This window comes from Alexandromys fortis, unplaced genomic scaffold (genome assembly GCF_014885135.2).
Source record: "Alexandromys fortis isolate MF-2015 unplaced genomic scaffold, M_Fortis_MF-2015_v1.1 scaffold_3, whole genome shotgun sequence".
Classification (NCBI taxonomy): domain Eukaryota; kingdom Metazoa; phylum Chordata; class Mammalia; order Rodentia; family Cricetidae; genus Alexandromys; species Alexandromys fortis.
Window position 1 is genome coordinate 18354485 of NW_026067909.1, and position 25004 is coordinate 18379488.

The 25004-nt window shown below is 43.6% G+C and overlaps 1 protein-coding gene across 1 annotated transcript; it reads right to left on the bottom strand.

Moving 5' to 3' along the window:
• Window positions 1-2098: 2098 nt before the first annotated feature.
• Asrgl1 (asparaginase and isoaspartyl peptidase 1) lies at window positions 2099-25004 on the bottom strand. The gene is made up of 7 exons (XM_050137607.1): window positions 24748-25004; window positions 24024-24224; window positions 9224-9366; window positions 8601-8758; window positions 6673-6791; window positions 3482-3592; window positions 2099-2411 (listed from the first exon to the last, which is right to left on the bottom strand). Exons 1-7 carry the CDS (start codon window positions 24764-24766, stop codon window positions 2200-2202), a joined length of 963 nt encoding a protein of 320 aa, XP_049993564.1. The 5' UTR covers window positions 24767-25004; the 3' UTR covers window positions 2099-2199.

Sequence of the window (25004 nt, forward strand, 5' to 3'; positions counted from 1 at the left end):
GGTATCCAGTGGCTGTTATTATCTCCCTAGGTTCTGCTTGTCTACTGTAACTCCTTCAGTTCACAGGATGGGTCTCTAAGCCCCTTGCTTCCCCAGGAACTCAGAATGTGGTTATATCTGGGGACAGGGACACCAAAGGAGTGATGAACTTGAAATGAGGGTGTTGTGGGTTTGGGAAAATCTGAATTCATGTGACCCTGTAAGAAGAGGGTTCTGTGTGTTCAGAGAAAACCTCACAGTAGGTGGCCAGGCGGGGTAGTACATGTTTATAGGCCTGTAGTCTCTGTTCTTGGGAGGTTGAAGATGAAGGATCAAGAACTCAAAGGTGAGCTTGGACTATACAGAGAGATTCTGTTTCAAAAAACAAAACAAACTACAAAAAAACCCCTAACAAAACAACACCCCCAACCAACCAACCAACCAACCAACCAACCAACCAACCAGAAACAAGCAAAAAACAAAAACAAAACACAAACAAAAATCCCATATTTTGATGTTGAACTTCTAGTCCAGAACTGAGAAAATCTAATAATTAAGCCGCCCAGCCTCGGCATTTTGTTACAGCAGCATTAGCAAACAAATATGCTTCTTAAGAAAATGCCTCCTACTACATCAGCAGGTACTGCATGCTGGGGCCTTTGGGGTTTATAAAGGCATAGCTGCCCTCACACTGGGGACTGGCTATAGTTCCTGAATTTGTCCAGAGGATCCTTATGATGCACTAAGTTTTAAACTTCAGAGTCCTAGAGGCTTTTCATAGATGAAAAATTCTGGAATGTTAACATTCCCTGGGTCCCCTGGTAGTGAGGAGGGGCAGCGGCAAGCTCGGTTCTGACTCTGAGTGCCTCCCCTTCTCCTTAACGCGGCAGAGCCTCAGGCTCACCAGAGGGGCCTGGGTCAGGAGCTGCTGTGAACCTGGGCAAAGCGTTGGGCAGAGAGAGTCATGAGCTTAGCTGAGGCTTGGAAATGGTAGTTTTGTTTCTCCCTAAACACTCAGAGCAAGTTCAATGCTTCTAAAAAAGTCCCCACTGAACTTCACGTGGCAGAATATACCACACTTCCACACCACCCTTAAAAGGTCCCCTCATCTCTTATACCTGCCTGCACTGAGCGACCAAGAGGGGGACTTGTATCTGTTCTGGTCTTGGTCAACAGTGACACCTAACCACACTTATTCTTTCAAAAATACATTTTATTAGTGGCATGTGGGATTTAAAGTTAACCAGTTTCTTCCCAGAGAGAAAGGGATCTCCGATAGACTAAAAAGCTGAGCCGACATAGCACAGCAGACAAGCCATTTCCAGGGTGATGACGCGTGCACGGGGCGTTCTCCATTGAGGAGACTGCTCTCTGCGTCATTCTCACCCCCTGAGCACTTGATTCAGCGTGTGTGGGACTGTCCCCAAGTACTGGCAGTCTACTCCCTCAGTGAGTCATCAGTGTCATCTCTCAGCCACCTGCCAACCCGCTGCTGGACAACTGGGAAAGGTCATGAGCCTAACCAAGCCCATGTGAAGACAACTTGAACTGGGGTCAGGTGGGGCTGGCTTTGGGAGCTCACCTGTGAGCCAAAAACAAAAAAACAAAACAAAACAAAACAAAAAAACCCCCATGACATTAAGAAACTTCACAGACTTCATTAGACTACAGTTCAGGCACCCATGGAGAGACTCAAGGACCCAGATACACGTTGGAGAAGTTTGAGTGCTCTGTTCTGGAAAGATCCAATCCCACACACAGAAAAAGAACTCCTCCCCGCACATCTTGCCAGGTGTTCTTGTGTCTCAGAATGAACTCTGTAACATTTTGAGCTTCACCTGACTTTCTCTCCAACACCTTTCTTCAGCGCTTCCTCCCATACCCTCCCAAGCTAGCTAGCCTCTGCAAGTTGCTGTTCTCCCAGCCCCAGAGCAGTTCTGTGGTCAAAATCTAGCGGCTCCCTTCTAGCCTTGCATGATGGAGACTGGGAAAGAGGGGCTCCCTAAGGCTCCCATCTTTACTGGTCTTAACACAGGCATCTCATTGCTTCAGAATCTGACCCTCAACCAAACATTCATTGCCTTACTGATCAAGGGAACAAAAGGAGGGACAGACTGCGTAAGTTTTCCATGTCTACATCTAATTGATTGAGCTAGGTCTCCACACCAGGCAGCTCAACCTCACTTCCAGGCTAGCAAGTGGATTACAATCTTCTGGGGTTTAGCACAGGTCCACGGTCATGGTCTTGGTGTCACAAAGGTCAATGCCGGCCTGCAGCTTGCCATTCTTCACCGCTGCCCAGGGCATGGTGGCAGAGGTCCACTTTGCTACCCAGTCTCCTGTTTTGCTCACCAAGATGAGGCCACCTAGACCTTTGAGCTTTGACTTCATATAATTCAACGCCAACTCAGCAGCCTCATCTACGGTCTTTCCTGAAAACAAGGAGAGGTTGAGAAACATCACATGCAACAATCTTCACAGCTCCCAGGTTTGGACACCTGGACTGCAGCTGTGTCGCTGCTTTGGGACATTGTGAAATCTATGGCTGGGCTTCACTGGAGAAAGTGGGTTCTGGGAAAAGGGGAGGGGACTGGCCCTGCCTCATATCCTGGTCCACTGAGATATGAGCAAGCAACTACTGCACGTTCCACTGCCACAAAGCTGCCCATCACTGTGGCCCATACGTCCTCAAAGTGTGAAGCAAAACAAAGATCCTTAAGGTGCTCCTTGTCAGGCATCTGGTCATACTGACCAGCAAAGTACCACAACATGCATTTCAGAATGGGGCAGACACACCTTCCCTTTTACTCCATGGTCAAGGTCAACCCTCCTCTGTTGCCTTTCTTTTGTGATGGAAAGAGAACAGCAGGCATATATTATATATATGCCCATGTGTGCTCACACCTATGCATGGAAGTCAGAGGACATAGGTAGCCTACCCTACCATGTTTTTGTTCTGCCTTAGTCCCTTGAGACAGGGTTTTTCACTGAACCTGGGGCTTGCTACTTTTCTTCCTTCCTTCCATCCTTCTCATTCTTCTCCCTCCCTCCCCCTGTCTCCCTCCCTCCTCTCTTTTCCTTTCTCCCTCTTTCTTTCTTTCTTTCTTTCTTTCTTTCTTTCTTTCTTTCTTTCTTTCTTTCTTTCTTTCTTTCTTTCTTTCTTTCTTGTATACTGTCATACAGCAAATCCCAATAGTCCACCTGTCTCCATCTCCACAGGGCTGAGGTGCCTATAGGCACCTGTACATTTTTACATGTCCTTGGGATTTGAACTCAGGTCTTCATGCTTGTGCAGCAAGTGCTCTTACATACTGAGATATTTCCCCAGCCCAGAGAATGATATTCTAGAATAGTATTCTAAAGGTTCTTCTAGTCCAGATCCTACCAGAATGTAGGCATGTGTTAGAATAGTATGAACTACCTTTAGGCTACCCCATCAGTGAGCAAACAGCATCTGTGAACTGGTCTTTACCAGTTACGCACTTGATCACAGCCCACGTACCTTGTTCTACATGAAAGAGGGCGAGTCTGGCCAGATTCACCTTCAGGATACTTTCTCCATGTCCTGTGGTTGAGACGGCGCCAACGTTATTGTCTGCGTAACCTCCAGCTCCTGCTCAAAAAAAGTGACTGGTAAGAAGTTCAAACACAAGGCTCATGCTACATGACGTTATATCCTGGAGGTGCAGACAGAGGTCAGATCCCTATTCATGGTCCGTGACATAAAAGTGGACAAGAGGGGCACTTGTAAACAAACACACAGAGTGCAGGGTGATGGGACCTTCAGGAGGCAGGTGTGGCCTTTCACAGAGGAGGGGCACCAGGGCAACGCCTCCTTTGCCCCAAAGGACAGCCACCTTTTTTCTCTCAGTGGTACCATTCCTTTTGCACAGGATGAAGAAGATCTTGGAGGTGTCACCTGGATGACTAGGACAGCCATTAGACATCAAAATAATTTGACAAAACCAAGCCTTCCAAGGCTTACCTTGATGTACGCCATGATGATTTAGAAAGTAATTCTATCTGTTCAAAGTAGCTTAAACTATTCTGGGATATCCATAAAAAGGGTTCTGGAGCCAAAGGGATTTTGATAAAATTTCTCCCCTAATCTTACTCTAAGCAGCTCTATAGTCATCTCTCCGTCATTCCTTATCTGTTCACACAGAGCCACCAGTCTGAGCCCCACAGCCTGGAAGGCTTTCCCTATCCTGCTCTGGCTGCTACAGAGCATCATGTTGGCATTTGCCTTATGCAATGATGCTGGCTATGGGGAAAGGGCTCAGGAGGGCATATTTCTGCTGAGTGTTAGTTTCCCAGGGTGTTTGAAAGCAGGTAACTTCATGGTCTGGTTCTGAGGGGTTAGAGATTAGGAAAGGAATACAAAGTTTTCCAATAGGAGTAGGCTTTTCCCTTTCCTTCAAGCTTTTGCTGTGGGGTGAAGCAGTCTGACTCCATGCGTCAAGAGGGCCTTCCTGTTCAGAAGCTGCCAAGTCTTCATTTTCTCTTCAGTACCTTTAGAGTCACAAAAGGTCAAGATGACTCCATGGATCCTGGCATGGGCACCCCTTTCTCAGTATGATAACTGCACTGCTGAAGTAAATGTTGCTGAGTGCCCAGTGTCACCTACAGAAGGTCCTTGAGGGACAGCTGGACCCTCCTGGGGAATGTTGACCAGAAGGGTCAAGATGAGCGTATTCGGTTCCCAATGCCCAACCAAGACAGTGGCTTCTGGGACTTAAGATCCCAGATTTTCCCTCTCAGTATTTTGCCATAAAGACTCGCAAATCCTGAATTTAGTCCTAGGCTCTTGTCCCTGCCTGGCCTTGGAGCCTGGGGTCTGGTCTGATCCCAGCTGGATGCAGGCTGTAGTGCCCAGCAGCCATATTTTAGCAGAGTTTTTGCTAAGGAACAAAAAAGTGAGTGTTTCGTATCTGCTTCTGAGTACTGAAGCACCTCAACAAGCAGGCCTCTGATTTTTTTTTTCAGATTTCTTTTTTTTTCTTTTTTATTAATTTATTAAAGATTTCTGCCTGCTCCCCGCCACCGCCTCCTATTTCCCTCCCCCTCCCCCAATCAAGTCCCCCTCCCTTATCAGCCCAAAGAGCAATCAGGGTTCCCTGCCCTGTGGGAAGCCCAAGGACCACCCACCTCCATCCAGGCCTAGTAAGGTGAGCATCCAAACTGCCTAGGCTCCCACAAAGCCAGTTCGTGCAGTAGGATCAAAAACCCATTGCCATTGTTCTTGAGTTCTCAGTAGTCCTCATTGTCCACTATGTTCAGTGAGTCCGGTTTTATCCCATGCTTTTTCAGACCCGGGCCAGCTGGCCTTGGTGAGTTCCCGATAGAACATCCCCATTGTCTCAGTGTGTGGGTGCACCCCTCGCTGTCCTGAGTTGAGTGAGGTAAGCCAGACCCAAAAAGAGGAACATGGGATGTTCTCACTCATATTTGGTTTCTAGCCATAAATAAAGGACATCGAGCCTATAATTCGTGATCCTAGAGAAGCTAAATAAGAAGGTGAACCCAAAGAAAAACATATAGGCATCCTCCTGAATATTAACCCTCATCAGGCGATGAAAGGAGACAGAGACAGAGACCCACATTGGAGCACCGGACTGAAATCTCAAGGTCCAAATCAGGAGCAGATGGAGAGAGAGCACAGGCCTCTAATTTTTTAAAGAGGCTTCATGCATTTCCTCTGAGGCCATCACTGTATAGGGTACAAAGAACTCTGAAGAGTGTAAGTTATTACTAGGCATATCACAGCATACACACAAGGTCAAGTTTTCTATTAAAAGTATAAGCTGCTCCTCTGGGCAGACGAACAATTTAGCTGTTTCTTAAACTGTCATCCAGCTGCAGGGGTTTGTGGGAATTCCCACCAGACAAAGTGCAAACCTCACAGAGCAAAGAGAGCGAAATGTATGATGCCTTTGTTCTGCTTGAGGTGTTGATATGAGGGCATTTCAGTCTACAGGAGTGGAGTGTGCTACTCACATGCAGTACCTGGAGACATGAAGTTCTCTGTGTGCATGGGTGTGTGCACGGGTGTGTGCACGGGTGTGTGCATACACAGGTACACATGTGGAGGGCAGAGGTAGATTTCCATCATCTTCCTTGATCTCTCTCCACCTTATTTTCAGAGATGGGATCTCTCACCACTCACGGACCCCAGAGCTTGATGGTTTAGCTCCCTAGCTGGCTAGGAAGCTCTGGGGATCCACACATTTCTGCCTCTCCCAGTGCTGGGTTACAGATGCACACTGCTGCACTAGCCTTTTACCTGGGTGCTGGGGATCTGAACTCAGGTCCTTATACACACACAGCAGGTATTTTCCCCTGGGCCATCTCTCCAGCCCAAATTTTCCAGTTTTTAACTTTTATTGTTAACGTGACTCATGCCTGGGAAGAGGTAGTATGTGTTCAGCCTTCTGCAAGCGACCCGAGGACCCTGAAACTGGGGCTACAGAGAAGACAGGTATGACTGCAGAATCCTTACCTCCACTTCCTTTCCCAACATGCCCCTGAAATGTAATCCAGGGGAAACCAATGTGCTTGTTAGATGTGAACACCCCAGAGCAGCGGTCCCCAACAACCTCCACCAACCCAACAGCCACTCCTAGGAGCTGATGACACAGGAAAGGATGAGAATCTGAGGACATGGGTGGAGCATGAGCTACCTCTCAGCCCTACCTATGCAAGGTGAGTCTCCAACTCTGCCGACCATTTTATTGACAATCCCTCCAGTAGAGGTGGCATAGGCCAAATTTCCTTTGCAGTCCAAGGCAACAGCACCCACGGTTCCCGAGTTTCTGCCAAAAGTAAGCACAAAAAGGAAGAGAATAAAGATGAGGAATGGTCCCCAAGTGAGACTGGAACTTAGAATCACTTAAATTCAAACATTACATGGTAACATTCTAGGCCCAAGGAACATTTGTTGCTTATTCTACATGCCACCAGCAGGCCAATTTCCACCTGGGACTTTAAATCTCTACTGTAAAGAGTACATCTATCCCAGAACTCAGGAGGTAGAGGCAGGGGAATCTCTGTGAATCTGAGGTCAGCTTGGTATACATAGTGAGTTCCAGGCCAGCTAGTAGACTCTTAACCAAAAAAAAAAATATTCATTTTATATGTTTCTTTTACTGTTTTATGTGGCTACTAGAAAAATTTCAATGGCCTAAGTGCTTCTGATTGAGGTGGACACATACACACATTTAACTCTTGGAGAGATGGCACTAATTCGTGAGTCCCTTCAAAAGCTTACTCCGAAACGCGTGGCGGCAAAGAAGTGGATTGTTGCCACTGTGAGGGAACATGCTTGGGTGTAAGTATGACACACGCCACTTTGTAGATAACTTTCCACCTGAGTCTGCTGTTTGTATCTTCCCAAGTGTTCATTTCTGATGTCAGCAATGGCACAGCCCAGACTTTGGGCTCAGGAAGCCTTTGCTTCCAGGGGGGACAGCATGACAGGCAGAAAAGCTTTTCCTTCCTTGAGGCTGCAGAGTGTGAGTGACAAGGACAGAGGCCACGGGAAGTCATGCCGGGCCAATGCTGAGTGACGAAGTGGCCAAGGCATTCTGTGATAAACTGTCTGACCTCTCTAAATTGCAAGATCCAGGGTAAGGGGCCACCCATTTATATCTAAGAGCAGTGCTGGCTGGTGCGGATGGACAGCTCGAGGTGTTTTGTTCTTAGTGCTGGGCATTGAGCACAGGGTTTTATGCACACTAGGCACATGCTCTCCCGCTGAACCACACTCTCAGCTCACACACAACTTTCAGAAAGCAATAGGAAGACAGCTTTGAAAATGAACACGAAGCACTGCTTAGCAGCCACATTCCTCTGACTCCAGTCCACAGAGATTAGAGCCTCAGGTCCTAGTGCCTGGGAGGCCGAGGCAGGAGGATTGCAAATTCCAGGCCTGGCATGAGCTACATGGCATGATCCTTTCTGAGAGTAAGTGAGAGAATAATAGTATGTTAACATCTTCAATCCCATAACCTGGAAAGGCATCAGAATTATCACAGAGATTTGCACATTATACATGCCTGGCCTCTCTGTCTTAGACCCATCAAAACCAATTCTTTAGGAAAGGGGGGCATAAATTAATTATAAAATTATAAATTATAATTTAATAGATATAATACATGATCTATTATATATGTAACATATAATATGTATTTGAATAAATGCAGTCTGCCTAGGTTATTTGAAGGTTGATGTCCGGTAAACTCTAGCAACTTTGCAGTGTTATGAGACTGAACTCTACTCTCCTATGAGCTCCTGGGTTCTACTGAATTATTACTAATTTTGGAGCTAGGGCCTCACTCTACAGCTTAGACTGTCTTAAAACCTGTCCTCTTGCCTCTGCCTCCCGATGGCTGGGATCATGTGTGCCATGAAGCCTGGCTGGTAACCTTCTGCTTCACGGTGCCAGAGAACTGTTAGTCCGACTTCTTATGCACACAGGAGGAATAAATGAGGGTGAAGTTGCGACGAAGGGGAGTTGCCTTCTCTCCACAGAGTCTGGATCACTCAGGGGACACAGGTGAGGGGACACGGCCAAACTCCCCACCTCTTCGGCTCTGGAAGCCTGGGTGGCATCTGGAACTTACTTAGGGCAGTCAGCTTTCTGGGCCCCCTTCTCAAGCTTCTCTTTTTCCAGGTGCTTCTTGCTTCTCTCCGTTATCAGTTTTTCTACAGGAGTCTCCGGAATCCCCATGTCTGCTGCAAATTTCTCTGCACCATGGCCAGTCAGAAAACAATGAGGTGTCTAAATCAGCGTGGGAAGGGAGAAAGAAGTTTTTTTAAAGTATAAATTATAAATTAATTATACATATAATTAATAACAATTATATATGTATACTTGTCCTATTGTGTGGAAATAATAACTATTTTTTAGCATTAAAAGGCCCCAACGTGAAAGTTGAACTGTATTCTCCCTTTTCTTCTGTGTTGTCAGTCAACCTCGGAGCTTTGGTGAGCTCTAGTTAAATGATCTGTCCCCAGCTGACTTAAGGAAGGCCAGGAGATGAACAAAGTCAGCATGCATCACACAGTTATTAGTTATCAAACAGGACTAACGCAATGGCTGACCTGCGACAGTCCAATGGCACTATGTGTGTTTCCTGAGCGTGTTTGGAACAGCGAGCTCCAGCCCTGCTCACAACCTGGCCCGTTCACCCCAGAAGTGCAGCAGGAGCAGCTTCTCAGGAAGCCCTGCATCCATCGCACGTACCTTTTCCATAACAAGCCGCGCAAGCTTGGTGGGATTGGCGATGCGGCGCACGGCAGACACGGCTCCTGCAGACAGGTCCCTCCCATCCATGATGCTAGCGTCCATCTCAACGTCACCGTTTACGTTCAGGACAGACCCACAGCCTACACCAAGAAGAAGTTGAACAGCAAAAGTGAAAATTTATAAAAGACTTAGATTTTCCATCGACCTACCTCTTTCAACCCACCTTTTGTTCTACGGCTAGAGGAACATGGTGGAAACACATTAGACTTGGTACCTATTGGTTTGGACACAGTTTGTCTCCCACAGGTTTCCAGGACAATAGCATTGAGGTAGCAGAACCTTTAAGAGGTAGAGCCTAATGGAAGATAATTAGGTTGTGGGGATCCACCCTCATGCATAGATTAATGCTGGTCTCATATGAAGGAATTTTCTCAATCCAATAAAGACAATCTGTAAAATCCTATAGCCTATAATCATACTTTATGGTGAGAGCCCAAGTGTCTCTCTCTGTAGCTAGTCACCAATAAGTATGTTTGATCTCTTTATTCATACTGACTCATACCACTGAATGGCCTGGCCAATACATTCTACATTATATAGGAGACACATTGTGGGCTGGTGGGCAGCATATATGTGTAATCTCATGTAACCTTGGCATTCAGGAAGCAGACACAAGATGACTATATGCTAGAAGCCAGCCTGGGTTACACAGTGAGTTTAGGCCAGCTTGAGCTGCCCTGTGAGAGCTTGTCCCCTGAAACAACCCAAAATATAAAGACTAAAGGATGTAAAAACAGAGGGCAGGAGACTAGTTTGGAAAAAAAAGAAGATTAGGAAAAGTTGGAGGGGGAAGAGAGAGGGTAACGAGGGAGTAAATTATTAAAATGTTTAATTACCATATGCTACTAAAAGTTAAAAAACCAACAACCCCAAATTTCAGTTTAAAAGCAATCCAGGTGGAGGTGGGTGGTCCTTGGACTTCCCACAGGGCAGGGAACCCTGATCGCTCTTTGGGCTGACGAGGGAGGGGGACTTGGTTGGGGGAGGGGGAGGGAAATGGGAGGCGGTGCGGGGAAGAGACAGAAATCTTTAATAAATAAATAAAAATAAATAAATAAAAGCAATCCAGGGGCAGGCAAGCCAACTCATCAGCTGAAAGCATTTCCCATGGAAGCCAGAGGAACCAAGCTCCATTCCTAGAGCCCACAGTGGAAGGAGAACTGACTTCTGGAAATTGTCCATTGTGCACCCACTTGCACACTCACACACATGCACACTCTCACACATGCACACTCACACACAGTAATAATGATAACAAAATAAAAGTCGGTTATAAAAGCAACCTAGTCTTTGTTTCTTTTCATAGCAACCAAATAGATTAAGAAAATATAGAAAAATCAGTAGTATTGCATCATAAGCAAATGATACAGAAAACTTCATTAATCTGAGTAATTGGTATGAATTAATAAAAAGAATAGTTGACTCAAGAGAAAGAATAAAGATATTGTCCACACTGAACAAATGGTACAAAGTAGACGGGGTAAGCTGGGTGAGGTGGCCTAAGAAAAGGTCTAACACCTAATTCACTCGAGTCCCTAAAGGGCAGGGAAAGCCTAGGTCTGAAAAGCATTCAAGGACATGATGATTGAAAATTGTCTACAACTGACAAATGGTCTAAATGTACAAATTCAAGAGGCTGAACAAATCCCCAATACTATTAAATCTGGAGATATTCACAGTAAGACACCATAATCAATATAAAAACATCTCAAGAAGCCAGGGATGGTAGAGTGCTTTGCAAGGCTTCAATCCCACTCACTGGAAAAACAGTCTTGAACATAGCAAGAAAGAAATGACACCTTACTTATAGGGGAAAAGCAGAAACCATGGAGGCCAGAAAGAGGTACAGTATTTTCCAAGAGCTGAAAGGAAAGAACTACCAAATCAGAATTCCGTGTCTAACAAAGCACCCATCCTTTGTGCTTATGAAACCAGGACTGTACTGGTCTATAACAAGATACTCCAGACTAGGCTGCTTAACACAACGGAAAGTTAATTCTCAATCTGCAGGCTGGGAAGCCCACGGTCAAAGTGCCTGAAAGGTTGACCCTTTCTGAGGTTGGTTTGTAGGTAGTCACCAACTCACTGCATCCCAGTGCTCTCTCCTGGTGCCACAGGGAGGGTGAATGCTAGTCAGTTAATGAGGATCATCATCTGTGTTCTTAGGAGCGCTGGTGTTGTGTATCATGGTACAGCCGTGGAGGCCAAGGGAACCACCTTCCATCTTGTTTCAGACAGGACCAAGTGTTCACTGCTGTACACACCAGGCTGTTTGGCACATGAGCAGCTGCTGATTCTCCTGTCTTCACCTCCCGTGGTGCTGTAGGAGTGCTAGGATTACAGATGTGGTCTACTGTGGACTTGTGTGAGTTCTGGGGATCCAAATTTAGGTTCTCACAATTGAGCACTTTATCTGGGGAGCCATCCCCAGTTTTTCCCTTTGTTTTTAAAATGTATTTATTTTATATGTGTGGGTGTTTTGCTGCATGTATGTCGGTGTACCATGTAACATAGAAGGAGGAAAACAGCCAGTGGACCTAACCTGGAAGGATGGCTATAAGAGGCCTTAGAGCAGAGAGGCAACAAAAAGAGGAGGAATCCTGCAAAACCAAGAGAGAAGAACCAGCTGCAGAGAGAGTGAAAATTTGGGCAAATACAGTGGACTTGCCTTCTCCTCCATGGTTTCTTGGTTTATGTTGTTGGTTGTTGCAAAAAGTAACAAGATCCTGAAACTGTTCCCAATGTATACAGAAAAGAAAACTGAAAACAACTGGAAGTTGAAACTTAACTTAGCACCAGCTGAGCACAGAGGTAAGGTCCCTGCATTTTGCCTCCATTGGTAAGATGTGTATATTGTTAGACAGTTGATACATATATCAATATCAGTCTCCAGAGCAAACTCTTAAAATGATATGCAAAGATATATATTCAATACCATTGATAAAGCAAAATAAATTTCTAAAATCCATGTTCAAATAACTTAGAGGAAAAAAAAAACAAAAAGAAAAACGAGGGTAAATTGACCCCAAAACATAATAGTGGATGTAAGCCCTTAACCTATCAGCAGTTGTATAAAATGCAAAATTTCTAAATGGACTCATTGAAAGGCAGTGCGGTTACAACTTATCTTTGGCCCACCTGAGAGATAAAATTTTACAGACCAAACTAATGTATGTAATAGAAGATTTCTGTCTAGAATATACAAGTAACTTATGACACCTTATAATAGGGGGAAACACTTTTAGCAGACACACAGGCAGTCTGCTCCTCAATCAGAAGCTGGTAAATATGTTCCCTGGATTTTACCAGCTGCTCTGGGAGGCACATGGGATGCTGTGTGGAGACCAGGTCCTGAATTTGTAGACTGAACCAGTCTGAGCCCTCAAGTCACTGGCCTGTCCCATCAGCTGATCACATGCCCCCTGATGTCATTACATATTCCTGTACACTGATGTGGCGGCTCTCAAGACCAGCTGGACATCATACTGATACTCCAGGTGACCTTGGCATCATTATAATCTTCTAACGATAAAACACATAGGTGCCAGAGCAGATCCGACCACATCTAAATTAGGTAGACAAGAAGCGGCAGCCTGGCCACTGAAGATCTTCCTTCTTTGTGAAAAGCTGTAATGACAGTATGCATTGTACCACCCCTAGTGCCCAGCCCAGCCCACCAGGACTTTTCTTCAGGAAGGACCATGCCTCTAGAGTGTGAAATCCCCTTCTTCACTCATTGGTCACTTAACACCCCATCCCAACACACAGTTGTCTATTTGCATGTGGTAGCAAGCAGGAAAGCTGCAGACACAGTGGCAGAATTTCAGTTCAGCCATGGTAGATATGTGCTAAGTGTCAGACTAGACTAGGCCTTGTACCACATTCCCTCTTGTGTGGCTGGGATCTGTTTTTGTTTCATTTTGAGACAGGGTCTCTTTACACAGTCCTGGCTGTCCTGGAACTTACTATGTAGACTAGGTTGGCCTTGAATTCACAGAGATACACCTGCCTCTGCCTCCTGAATGCTGGGACTAAATGTGTGTGCCACCATGTCTGGCTTGGCTGATCATTATTATTTTTCATTATTTACTTTATAACAAATGAGCAAATACAAGTAATAATTTCTCTGAATTTTTAAATCATCATAGAAAATGACTGAACCTGAGCAGGGCAATATAGGAAGCCAAGTTTGTAGGCACAATAGGTAAATGTTGTGGAATAATCTTTTCGTACACTGTGAAGAACTGTCACTCTGATTGGTTTAATGAAAAGATGAAAGCCCAATAGCTAGGAAAGATTTCCAGAGGACACTGAGAAGAAGGACGAGTTGCTAGGAAATGCTAGAGGATGCAAGCAAGCATTATGGACAATACAAAGTATAGGTAGCCAAGCAACATAAGAGAACAAAGATCAAAAGATATGAGTTAATTTAAATTATAAGAGCAAGTGAGAAACAAGCCTAAGTTATCGGCCAATCTTTTATAATTAATAAGTTTTCAAGTCACTATTAGGGATCTGACTATCTTCTGTAGGAATTCCTATAGCCAATAGCTTTTAAGATACCAGCACACTTGGACATGGCCTCTTATACTATAAATTCTGACGTAAAGCATGTGCTTGATGGATGAAGGTCATTGGTTAATTAATAAAGAAACTGCTTGGCCCCATAGGTTAAAACATAGGTGGGTGGAGTAAACAGAACAGAATGCTGGGAGGAAGAGGAAGTGAGCTCAGACTCGATAGCTCTCCTCTCTGGGGCAGACGTGATGAAGCTCTGACCCAGGATGGATGTAGGCTAGAATCTTCCCGGTAAGTGCACCTTTGGGTGCTACACACATTGCTAGAAATGGGCTAGTCCAGGTGTGAGAGTTAGCCGAGAAGAGACTAGATATAATGGGCCAAGCAGTGTTTAAAAGAATACAGTTTCCATGTAATTATTTCGGATAAAGCTAGCCATGCGGGAACCAGGGCGGCCAGAAAGCAGCCCTGCTGCTCCTTTCAACATGTGCTTGCTCTTTCTCTCCCGGCTTCTGGACTCAGTTTCTGTTCCCTGTTTGTGCAGAGGATTGTGATCTGTGATCTGTGAGTCTACCCCTGAAAAAATAAAATCCTTTCTTATACGCAATTCTGAGCTAATGTGGGATTATTTTGTAACTTCCATCTTCATCTGGCGGCCATGTGAATCCCAACTCCACACCTACGGATATAGGCCAAAAAAGACCCAAAAGGTCCATGACCCAGAAGGTCTCCCACCTGTGCCTGCCAAACCTCATCACAGTCACAGCAGAGCTACCATGTGGCTTTCGCATGCTTCCCCCTCACTTGCCATTTTTCCTGCTGCAAGGCTTATGCGATTTTCCTTATACATCCATTTATTTGATTTTGGGAATTAGTTCTATTTTTCATATTATATCATTAAGAAAATGGTTTGATAACAGAGCCAAGAATGAGGCACTTTTAGAAATAATACAGTCTTTACAGACTAATAATGAACAACTAGTTGAAAAAATAATACTATTGAAAAGGTTAACATTAATTTGACAGACAAAATTCAAGCAATGTTGAAGGCTGCTGAGACATTATCTGAAAGAATTTGTGCTTTTGAATTTAACCATCGGAATCTGTTGAAAAGTTATGATAGGTTAATGGTAAGGTATCTCTCCAGGAAGGCAATATGCATGCCATTAAAATTATGTCCAAGGATGAGATGTTATTGTTATTGGACAAATTTTATTCCTTGGAATTATCAATGAGGGCATTAGAACAGAACACTGGACAGGAGATTTAGACTTTACAAAAGGCAGTGGTAAAAAGATTTGAAGATTGAAGAAATTATTAAAACTGATGAGCAGGGAGAAAAGGTACAAGAACAGGATTTAGCCTCATCAGTATGTGCCAGAGTCCTGGATGACTTACCCAGAGTTTTAGCTGCCTATCTGGTAATATCCTCTGAGGAGCCATTTGGCACAAAATACCCTAAGGTAGTCAAAGAATATAATGGCAACCTATAGGTATGAGCAATCTAAAAGAAATTAAGCAAGCAATAGTATCCTATGGCCTGCATTCACCATTTGTTAGGGAAATGGTGAAAAAGTGGGTTTCAAGCAATAAGGCTACTCCACACAATTGGCTTCAGGCTTCAGTTAATCTCAGCAGTCCTAGAAAATGAACTCCAGCTGCTATGGAAATATTATTGTCAAGAAGAGGCAAACATTTTAGAACAACAGGGAAAAGTAAAAGGATTTGAGACTTCCCAAGATCAAATTCTTGGTGAGGGTCATTACTCTGATCCTCAGGAACAGGCTCTCTATGACAAACACACCTTGTCCCTATGCAGCACAGTAGCTTTAAATGCTTGGGACAGGATTCAGGAACTAGGAAAGAGGGTTGAGTTATATTTTAGAGTTAAACAGGGCCAGAGAGAACCCTTTAGTGACTTTTTACAAAGATTAACAAAGGCTGCACAAGTAGGAGTAGCAGACCAAGAAGCTAGATGTATACTTATTGAATCTCTGGCTTTTGAAAATACCAACTTAGAATGCAAAAAGATACTTGGGCCTTTAAAGGTTAGATCAGCAGTAATGGATGAATGGATCCTGCATACAATGAACGTTGAGACATTTGACTATAATACTGAATCTTGGGTGGGAGAAGCAATTTCCAAAGGTATGAGGAGACATCAAAATGCCAAATGTTTTGATTGTGGTAGAATAGGACATATGAAAAGAGATTGTAGACAAGAAATTCCTAGGAATAAAGTCTCCTCTGGAAATGGCAAAAATAGGCAGTCTCACCCTTCTGGAATATGTAGGAGGTGTGGCAAAGGTTGACATTGGACCAATGACTGTAGATCGACAAAAGACAGACAAGGCAACCCAATACCATCAGGAAACTTCTTGGGGAGCCTGCACAAATAAAGACAGACAATGGTCCAGCGTATGTGTCTAAGAAAGTGAAAGTTTTTTTTTGCTTATTATAGTATAAAACATATTACAGGTATACCAAACAATTCTACAAGTCAGGCAGTTATGAAAAGATCAGATAAAACTATAAAGAACATGTTAAATAAACAGAAAGGATGGAAAATACCTCCAGAAATAGATTATATAATGCTTTATTAACATTAATTTTCTTAATGCTAGTGAGAAAGGAACAATGGCAGCAGAGAGACATTGGATAATAGAAAAGGCTTTTGAATTAAATCAGCTGGTGTATGTATTTCAAGGATGTGTTGAGCTCAGAATGAAAACCAGGAGATGTGTTACGTTGGGGAAGGGGTTTTGCTCTTGTTTCCACAGGAGAAGGCAAGCTATGATAACATCAAAATTATTAAACATTCGATCTGAAAAGGAGAAACCCCTTGAGACAGATAAATGACAGCTCATCCACAGAGGTGACAATCATACAGGTGGTAAGGAAACCTCATAGGGGTTGGGGCAGGGTTATGTTGTTGTCTTTCCAGGAAAATACACATCTTCAAAAAGTCACGAGACCTTGGACATTTGGATGCCTAAAGAGGAAAATGACTTATGAGGACAGGTCATTTGCAGGGAAAATTTCATAAATACATTCTTTGTTAAATAATACCCAGTAGAAATATAACTCACTTAAAAATCAAAGCTGGCTTTGGAGTTGGACAATGGCTATCCTTCTCTAAATCCAAGCATGTTGTTAAAAGAAAAATTCATAGTTTCTGTCTCATGTCAGGAGTCATCTGATATGAGACAGAAAGAAGAAAGATCTTGAAAAAATGTACTTTTCTCCATACCTATTTTGTCTATATCGTATCTTTTGTTGAGTATCTGTCGATATGAATAATGTTTAAAATTTCCACAATGAACAGTAGATTTTCCTGCAGTAATCTTTGAAGTTTCCAGGAAGAAGATGGGGCTCCACAACGACTTCACCTGGTTGATATGATGTCATGATGCTGATAGCGCTACCATGAGACTGATCTTTGGGTACCAGCTGCTCAAGATGGTTTTAACTTGGTTATCTGAAATAGTGTCTTTTTACAACGTTCTGACCAGAACTCTAAATAGGAACCTCAGAAAAACCCTATCAACTATTCAGGGACTATTTGCAATTATACCAAACAGTAATCTTGAAACTTAATTATCATTTTACTTTTACAGAATCCCATAGAAAGACCATTAACCCCATGACAACTGGAAATAATTCTAGAAGACAACATCCCCTCTTCCAACAAAGTTTGTCTTCAGAGTTAGGGACATCAATTAGGGGCTGATTATAACTGGTATAGGGTTTGGGGTTGGGGTAGAAATTATGTAGGCTCAGGGATCCCTTTGGAATAAAAGAGATATTGGATGGCATAATAGGCAGATTAGTGTGAGCTTATTCACACTAATAGTGAGTAATAGAGTGAATACTTGTGAGCTATTATTTATAGGCAATTTACATTGGTATAGATTCTTGTATATTGAAACAAGTTCAAATTATATTTGTTATATTGAATATATTCCTATTTCCATTTATAATATTTGCACATCTATGCAAAGTTATTTTGTCAGACTGTATGCATACCTCTGTTTCAACATTTTGTATATTGATACAATTTTAGGATATATTTATCACATCATATCATATCTTGACCTCTGATCAAGATACTTGTATGCTGTTTACATTTTGAGGTCATTGTCCTCAACTGCTGCACAGTTGTTTAAAGATTGTTTAATATTCCAATATGAAGTCTTAGTCTTTAAGTTATACAGGTATTAAGTATTATAGGTCAATAGTCATCCATATTTGTCATACTTATTGTTAGACTAATCGGGTTCTTTATATACATAGAGATTGAATTATGCATAAATAGGCAATCTTCAACCACTTCAAAGAGCTGTAGAACATGGCATTTAAATAACCTAGGGTTCTGTTGATGTGAGACACGATTGCTCCTGGTAGCACCCATCTATTCCTGAGAGAATGTGGGGCACCAAAGACATTGTACCTGGAGCTTGTTTCTTCTTGGCAAAATTGGCCTTTGGGCAAGGAACCGCCCATGCCTCGACCACTGACAAAATGCATGATGTCTGGACAGGACAAGCAGGATACAAGAAAAAAGACTGCCAAAACTTGCCAAGACAGGGTAAGACAATTCTGAAAATTTTCCTGCCTCGGAAAATGGTCTGTCAGTTACTCTAGGCCTTAGCCAAAGTTGGTGCTTCAACATGGCAAATGAGACTTTGGGTGACTGCCCAGGTAGCAGTTGTCTCTGTCACATCTACTGCACATTTTGGAAGCTGCTTGGTTGTACTTCCTGCTTACTCAAGTAATACTATATCCCTTCCCAGGCCTTTATGGGATTGAAGATTAGATAGTCGTAGTTACTTTCCTCTTATGATTTAGCTAAGCCATTTCCTATACAAGTCTTAGACTCCTTAGGATAGAATGATTATTGAAACATTTAGCATATGTTCCTTGCTTAATATTGTTTATGCTGGTTGTAATCCTAATTTTTATACTTGATATTTGTTCTTATTATATATAGTTTTGTATTAGGCTTAGAACTCTTTTATTTAAACAAAAGGGGAAGGTGCTATAGGAATTCCTTCAGTCAGTAGTCTTTAAGATACCAGCCTACTTGTGTATGACCTATTATACTATAAATGCCGATGTAAAGTGCATGCTCGCTCGTTCTCTCCTGGCTTCTGGATTCGGTTCTTATTCCCTGTTTGTGCAGAGGACTGAGATCTGTGAATCTACCCCTAAATAAATAATCCTTTATTATATGTAATTATGAGCTAGTGTGGGATTATTTTGTAACTTCCATCTTCAACCATTCTGATGAAGAAACCTGACTACAGGTAAAAGTGTTACTAACTGGGGACTCAATATCTGTGATTGGTGTTTGATGCAGGGGGCAGGATTGTGCAACTGAGCCCTTAATGTGTGCTGAGTCTATACTAACTCCAGGCAGAGCTATGGTTGTCAACCTTCCCAATGCAGTGATCCTTTAATACAGTTCCTTATGTTGCAGTTACCCACTCAACCATAAAATTATTTTGTTACTACTTTATAACTGTAATTTTGCTACTGTTATGAATCGTAAATATCTGATATGTGACTCCTCTAAGGGTCATGATCCATAGGTTGAGAACCATTCAAGTAGAAAAAAATAGTTGATAGAATCCAGAGTTTTAGAGAATTGGTGGTACTAAAAACCCTGCTTCAGGCTGGAGAGATGACTCTGTGGTTAAGAGCACTGGCTGCTCTCCCAAAGGATCCAGGTTTATTTTCTAGCAACCACATGGTGGCTCACAACTGTCTGTAAACTCCATTTCCAGGTGGTCCAGCACCTTCTTCTCACTTCTGAGGGCACCAGGCATGCACGAGACACACAAATATGCAGACAAACACTCATAAAGTACTGATGGAGGAAGGTCATTGGTTAATTATAATAAACCAACTGCTTGGCCTCATAGCTTAGAACATAGATGGGAGGAGTAAACAGAATAGAATTCTGGGCGGAAGAGGAAGTGAGGTCAGACTCTGCTCTGCTTCCGGAGAGACCCGACAGCTCTGCTCTCTGGAGCAGAGACGCCATGCTCAGCTCTCCCTGGCAGATGCATGCAATGAAGCTCCTCCAACCCAGGATGGATGTAGGCTAGAATCTTCCCGGTAAGCGCACCTTGGGGTGCTTACACACTTCATTAGAAATGGGCTAGTACAGGTGCGAGAATTAGCCTGTAAGGGCTAGAGTTCATGGGCCAAGCAGTTCTTAAATGAATACAGTTTGTGTGTTGTTATTTCGGGCATGAGCTAGCCAAGCGGCCGGGGTGTTGGGGACGCAGCCCCGCTGCTCCTATTTCAACAAAGTACAAATAAAAAACCACAACAAAACAAACAACCCCCCTCCCCCAAATAAAACAAACATCAAAACAAAACCCTGCTAAATGTTAAAGAGCCAGAGTGTTCTATAAATGTAGAAAAGGAAACACAGTTTGGTTTTCCTACATATTTTTTCAATGATTTATACAGAACATTGAAACTTGATACATACTTCGAAGCACACAAAATTTTATTCATAACCAAATATATTTAAAAATTTTAGACAAGAACCAAAAAGAAAAAATTTAGGTAATATTCTTTAAGCTATGATGGGAAACGCATGCTTTGTTACAACAACAAAAATGGCTAAGTTGTGCTTCTACAAAATAAAGACCATGCACTCGACGCAGGGTTCTTTCTGGAGAAGGTCCTCCCGCACCAAGGGGATGGAAGAGGAGGTGACGCTGGTGGGCTGATGGCAGCACGGGCTTAGGCGCAGTTCGTATTTTCATTTTAAACTCTAGAAACCACAGGGTGGGGCTGGCAAGCAAACCCGGATTTTACAGAGGCATCGTGGCAGCCCGCAGGTTGTTAAGGGCAATGGCCATTGTTTCAGCTAACTCTCCAGGTCATTCTGCTCCAGTTAACAGTGGAGTCGTCAGGCTTGACAAACAGGCGGTATTGGCAGTGCTTTAAGTGATTCACTAAACAAATCAAGAAGCCACTATCTCATAACCAGTCTTTTCTACCTTATTCTACTCTACACTCTTTGAAAGACATGCACAAAAGACAGAAGAGACAAAGTCAGTGAGGGAGGAACATCTGCTGATCACATTCATATGTCTGATGAGAGATTTATAGCTCAAATATAAAAAGAATCCCCAGAACTCTTCAGGAGGAAAATAACCCAATAAAAACATACAGAGGGCTTGAATGAATAGATACTTCACATACAAAAAACGTTTAACAGTTACCATTTTAGGGTATGCAAATGAGCACTACAACACATATTTACTTTGACTGTCAGGCTGGCTAAAGTTAAAAAAAAAAAAAAAAAAAAAAACAGTCCACCGGAGTGTGTGTTTGTTCCTGGAAACAGAAGAAGACATTAACAACCACAGCGTTTGCAAGTTCCTAATAAAGCTATGCACACTCTTGTCAAATGAGACCACAACCTCTCTTGAATGGCCAAGAAGTAAAACTTTGAGTTCACATGAAAATGCTCTCTTTGTGTTTACAGTGATTTAATTTAAGGTGTCTCCAGGTGGACCATGTTCAGCTGGTGAATGACTATACAAGTGGTGGTACATTTACTGGGGTAGGGGTAGGGTCCAATCTTTTGATACTATAATACAACATTCTTATTTCCGAAGTTCACACTCAAGAGCCACATAACTTGAGTTAATAAAAATGTAGAAATTCAGGTTTTAAGTAAGTTAATGGTTCTGTATTGGGCTCTCCTTGGCTGTGATGCACTTACTAGATATCGGAATGCTGTTAGCTATAAAAGGACGACATCATGGATCCCTGTGGCTCTGGAGATCGTTAACACATCACAGTAAGCGGAACTCAGATGCAACAACTTACCATGGCACAAGATTTCATTGTGACACTGTGGCAAAAACCACGGGCACAGGAAATAGTTGCTAGCAGGGTATATGGCTACATGCAGTACAGACTCCAAGGGATGTGGACAACGGGACTTTCTGTATCTTCACTGTGGCAGTGGTTAGCATACTATCTGTGGCAAGCAGAACTATCCCTTAGGAACGGAGATTTTATTGCATGTAAATACATGAGATTAAAACATTAAAACTGTAAGGCACTCTGATAGTGGCTTCTGAACTTGGTGACACTTTACAATCACTTGGAGGTTTCAAAATAAGGGCAAGAAAATCAATTTCTAGCCCCTATTCCTAAACAGTTTCTTCTAAAAATTTTAGGTGCATTTGGTTAATGAATAAAATTGTGTGCTTCAAAGTGTGTATCAAGTTTCAATGTTCTAGCCACCTAATATGCAGCAGGATTTTGCTTTGTTTTCTATTCTGTTGTGTTTTTTTTAAATTTATATTTTATGTGTATGAGTGTTTGCCTGCATGTATATTTGTATGTCTCAAGCATGCCTGGTCTTTCTTGCAAGTAAACACAGCTTAGAATGACCCTCACAGGCATGGCTGTGGCCCACCCTGCTGGCACACTGACTGACAAGCAGCTATAAATTCTGTCTCCAGAAACTTCCGTGAAAGTGCACTGTAATGTCTCAATCTATAGATAGGCAGATTGACCTATGGAATTTTTCATTAAGAGTCAGAGCATCCAACAGAGTCAAGGCACAGAGCAAACACTCCATACATACGTGGTGACTAACTGATGATCAATTGGTTATGCTATCCCGAAAGTTTTTCCCATGACAGATGGTGTATGAGTGGTGCAGTTCTAAGAAGTATTTTAATCTTAAGATCTTAGATTTTCTATTTTAAGACAAAAGAAATAAATGTCTTCCCAGTAAGCTAATCTTTCTGGGTCTGAAGGGTTCTGAGAGATGAGCAAAATATTTCGGCTTACTTCACAGCGCTCCAGTGCCGACTGCGTGAGTTAATCTGAATTTTTTAGAACACACTCCTACCTGGGATGTGCAGACACTAACTGTGATGATTATTACCCTAGAACATGGCCAAACACAAAACAATACATTCTGATTGCATTTATATGAGTTTTTAGGAAACAAAGAGCTACTTTACTCTGACAAAAGTAGGTCAACAGGCTGAAGCTGGCAACAAAGAGGGGAGAGACTCCAAGGGGGCAGGAAAGAGCTCTGGGATGTCCTACATCCTCAGCACTTCACTTCTGACAGAGATGTGTGAGCTCCCTCCCCATGTCAGTGCTCTGGCAGACACTGAAGACCTGATATTAGCCACTTGAAGAGCCTGACCCCACAGGTTAGGGGTTTAGTCCCCCAAGATTCCTTACTTCCTTCAGATGCTGATTCTAAGCAGTAGGTTAATCCGCAACTTCTGCCAGATGACTGTGAGCCTTAATTTTCTAGAGCAGCTCACAGAACTCAGTCAGACATGTTACCAGCATGTTATATAAAGGAACAGTCAAGAAGCAAGATGAAGACACACACACACACACACACACACACACACACACACACACACTGGGTCGGGAATGGTGCTGGGTGCTGGGCCTACTTTAGCTGTGAAGTTGGGTCTGGAGGAGTACCAGATGCAGGGTTTACTTTTGGTGTGGAGTTGGGACTGGCATGTGGCCATACTCACCAACTTGGAAGTTCTCCCAACTCCCAAATTCAGGGATGCTTTTTGGATTGCTTTGGAGGGGGCCCTTTTCTCTTTCCCAGAGGATAAAGGGGGCTGCAAACCCCAAGCTTCCACTTATGGCTTAGTCTGTAAAAACAAAAAAACAACCCTCTCCACCTAGAGACATATCCAAAGTAAATTTACTAGTTAAAAAGATAATTAGGGACTTTGTTTATTTATTAGGGACCAGATATTATAATAAAGAACTCTCCCAGAATCTGTTTCAGGATTTCTGAGCCTAAAAGGGGAAGGCAGAGAACACACACACACACACACACACACACACACACACACACACACACTTCTTAAAATCAAAATGGTTACATTTTCACAAATATAAAAAGTCTACCTCTGTAACCCCAGCACTTGAATTTGAGGCTATGGAGGGTTACCCAGTAACATGCTTTGTTTTTGGTATTGAATTCTTGGGGATCAGGTTAAATAAAAGGTGAATTAATAGATTAAAAATTCTAAAAACATGTTGCTTACTGCAGAATGAATAAATTCAATATTGCATCTTGTCCTAGCATACTGTTTGACTACAAAGCCAGCCAGACTCAGCGATACTGCATCTATTTGAGAAGGAGCTTGCTCCGATTTGGCATTATTCACTAGGCAGCGCAGTTTACCTGCGTTGAACTCCGGGTCGTTTTCCAGGACAGTCACGGCTCCTTCCACAGCATCAACCGCGCTCCCTCCGGCCTTGAGGATTTTGTAGCCCTCGGTGGCTGCCCTGGCTATGCCTTCGCGCACCCGCTCTTTCCGGTCGGCCGAGATGTTGCTGGCTCCGCCACCATGGACCACCACCACGAGACTCACGTCGATGGAGCCTAGGCATCAGGAGGAGGCAAGCGTCATTTTGGTCCAAAAGAACCGACCTGAGTGAGCGGTGACAGAGTCAGTTCAGTTTTTTTTTTTTTTTAGATTGAGAAGAGGGAGGGTCAGCTCGGCATGCACGAAAAGCCCGAAGCGACCCCTGGCCCCAACAATTCTCCCATACTCGCACACTCCGACCCCAGGGTATGGTCTGGGCATCTGTGGCTCAGAATGCCCAGGGTTCAGGACTCTGAGCCCGTGCCTGTGCCACAGCTCTGACCCTCAGCCTCAGTTTTCCCGAAGAACATCAGTCTCCATCCCCTGTTGGGCCGCCGGTACGCAGGACGCTTGTATCACAGCTCCAGCTCTCCCAGGCTTATCTGTGCCCCAGTGTCTCCAGGGTAGATGCTCCCTGTTTGGGTTCCCTCCGCCCAGGAGTCCGGGGCAGCCTGAGGACTGGACCTTCCCACGTCCTTCGGACCTGAGCTCCTGCCTTTGGTAAATCCTACATTTTCGTTCTTGGTCACTCTCCCGTACCTCGGGCTGACGCAGCCATGGAGCCGCGGGCGCACGGAACACTGTCTCGGTGCGGGGCGGTTTCCAGGATGTCAGGCTGGCCAAGCCACCAGGCAGCAAACTGCTGCTGGGCCACCGCAACCGCTCCGCAGGCAACGGTTCCACGCCTGCGCACGAGGGTGAGGCCGAGGAGCCACAGAGTTACCGTAAAGCCCTGTGGTCCCTTCCGATGCGCACTAGCCTCCTCCCGGAGTTCCAGATCCACCCAGCAATACTGC

Coding starts and splice junctions, on each gene's coding strand:
- Asrgl1 (XM_050137607.1), bottom strand. Junction 8,759..9,223: donor CGCGGCTTGTTATGGAAAAG/GTACGTGCGATG, acceptor ACGCTGATTTAG/ACACCTCATTGTTTTCTGAC. Junction 2,412..3,481: donor CCTCTTTCATGTAGAACAAG/GTACGTGGGCTG, acceptor CCTTGTTTTCAG/GAAAGACCGTAGATGAGGCT.